General features: G+C 80.6%; 1 protein-coding gene across 1 annotated transcript; it reads left to right on the top strand.

The window, feature by feature from the left end:
* Window positions 1-78: 78 nt before the first annotated feature.
* MNEG_15465 (hypothetical protein) lies at window positions 79-792 on the top strand (the record flags this gene model as incomplete). The annotated part of the gene is made up of 1 exon (XM_014036064.1): window positions 79-792. A coding segment is annotated over one exon (714 nt), but the record flags the coding sequence as incomplete, so codon positions are not given.
* Between the last annotated feature and the right edge of the window lie 8 nt (window positions 793-800).

Below are 800 nucleotides of genomic sequence, written 5' to 3'. Positions count from 1 at the left end.
GCGCTTGCTGCTGCGGCGCTCGCGCCGGCCGAGGCGGCGGCGGGCGCGTGGGGGGAGCTGCGTTTCCACCGCGGCCAGTCGGACGTGTCGCGCCCGCTCGCCGCCGCCGTCGCGGCCGGCGCCGCGCACTCGTGCGCGGTCACGCGGGATGGAGTGCTGCTCGCCTGGCGGTCCGGCGGCGGCGCCGCGGGGCAGCTGGCGGTGCATGAGGTTGGGGGCGCACTGGCTGGGCGCCGCGTGGCGGCTGTCTCCTGCGGCAAGACGCGAACCACGGCTGTGACAGAGGAGGGGGATGTTTTCCAATTCGAGGGCCTGGCGCCGGGCAAGGACGCCGCCGCGGCCGCCTTCGCGGCCGCGCCGCCGGGCGCCGCCGCGGCGGCGGCAGCGGCGGCGCTGCTGGGGACGTCCCCGGGCGCGGCCGCGGGCGGCGAGGGGCTCGGCGGCGGCGGCGGAAGCTTCTGTTGGGGCAGCAGCCCACGCGGCGGCGGCGGCGGCGGCGGCAGCGGGGGCGGCGGCGTCCGGCCCGTGCGCGTGTTGGGTGTGAAGCACGCCTCTCTCGCCGCGGTCGGGGAGAAGCACACAATTGTGGTCCAGTATTGGGGCGTGCCGGCGCTGCCGGCGGACGCCTCGGATCACGAGCAGATGCTTGAGCCCCCTCGGGCCCCCGCGGGGCCGAGGGCGCACGCGGCGCGCCCGGACGGCGCCGCGCGGGGGCGCGAGGGGGCCGCGGCGGGGTCTGACGAGGAGGGCGGCAGCGATGGCGGCGGCGGCGCGCGCGGTGCGGGGCCCGGCGTGGCGGG

Source organism: Monoraphidium neglectum, assembly GCF_000611645.1.
Source record: "Monoraphidium neglectum strain SAG 48.87 unplaced genomic scaffold scaffold05352, whole genome shotgun sequence".
NCBI lineage: Eukaryota > Viridiplantae > Chlorophyta > Chlorophyceae > Sphaeropleales > Selenastraceae > Monoraphidium > Monoraphidium neglectum.
Note: the sequence above shows the minus strand (reverse complement) of the source record. Positions and strands in the feature narration are given on the sequence as shown.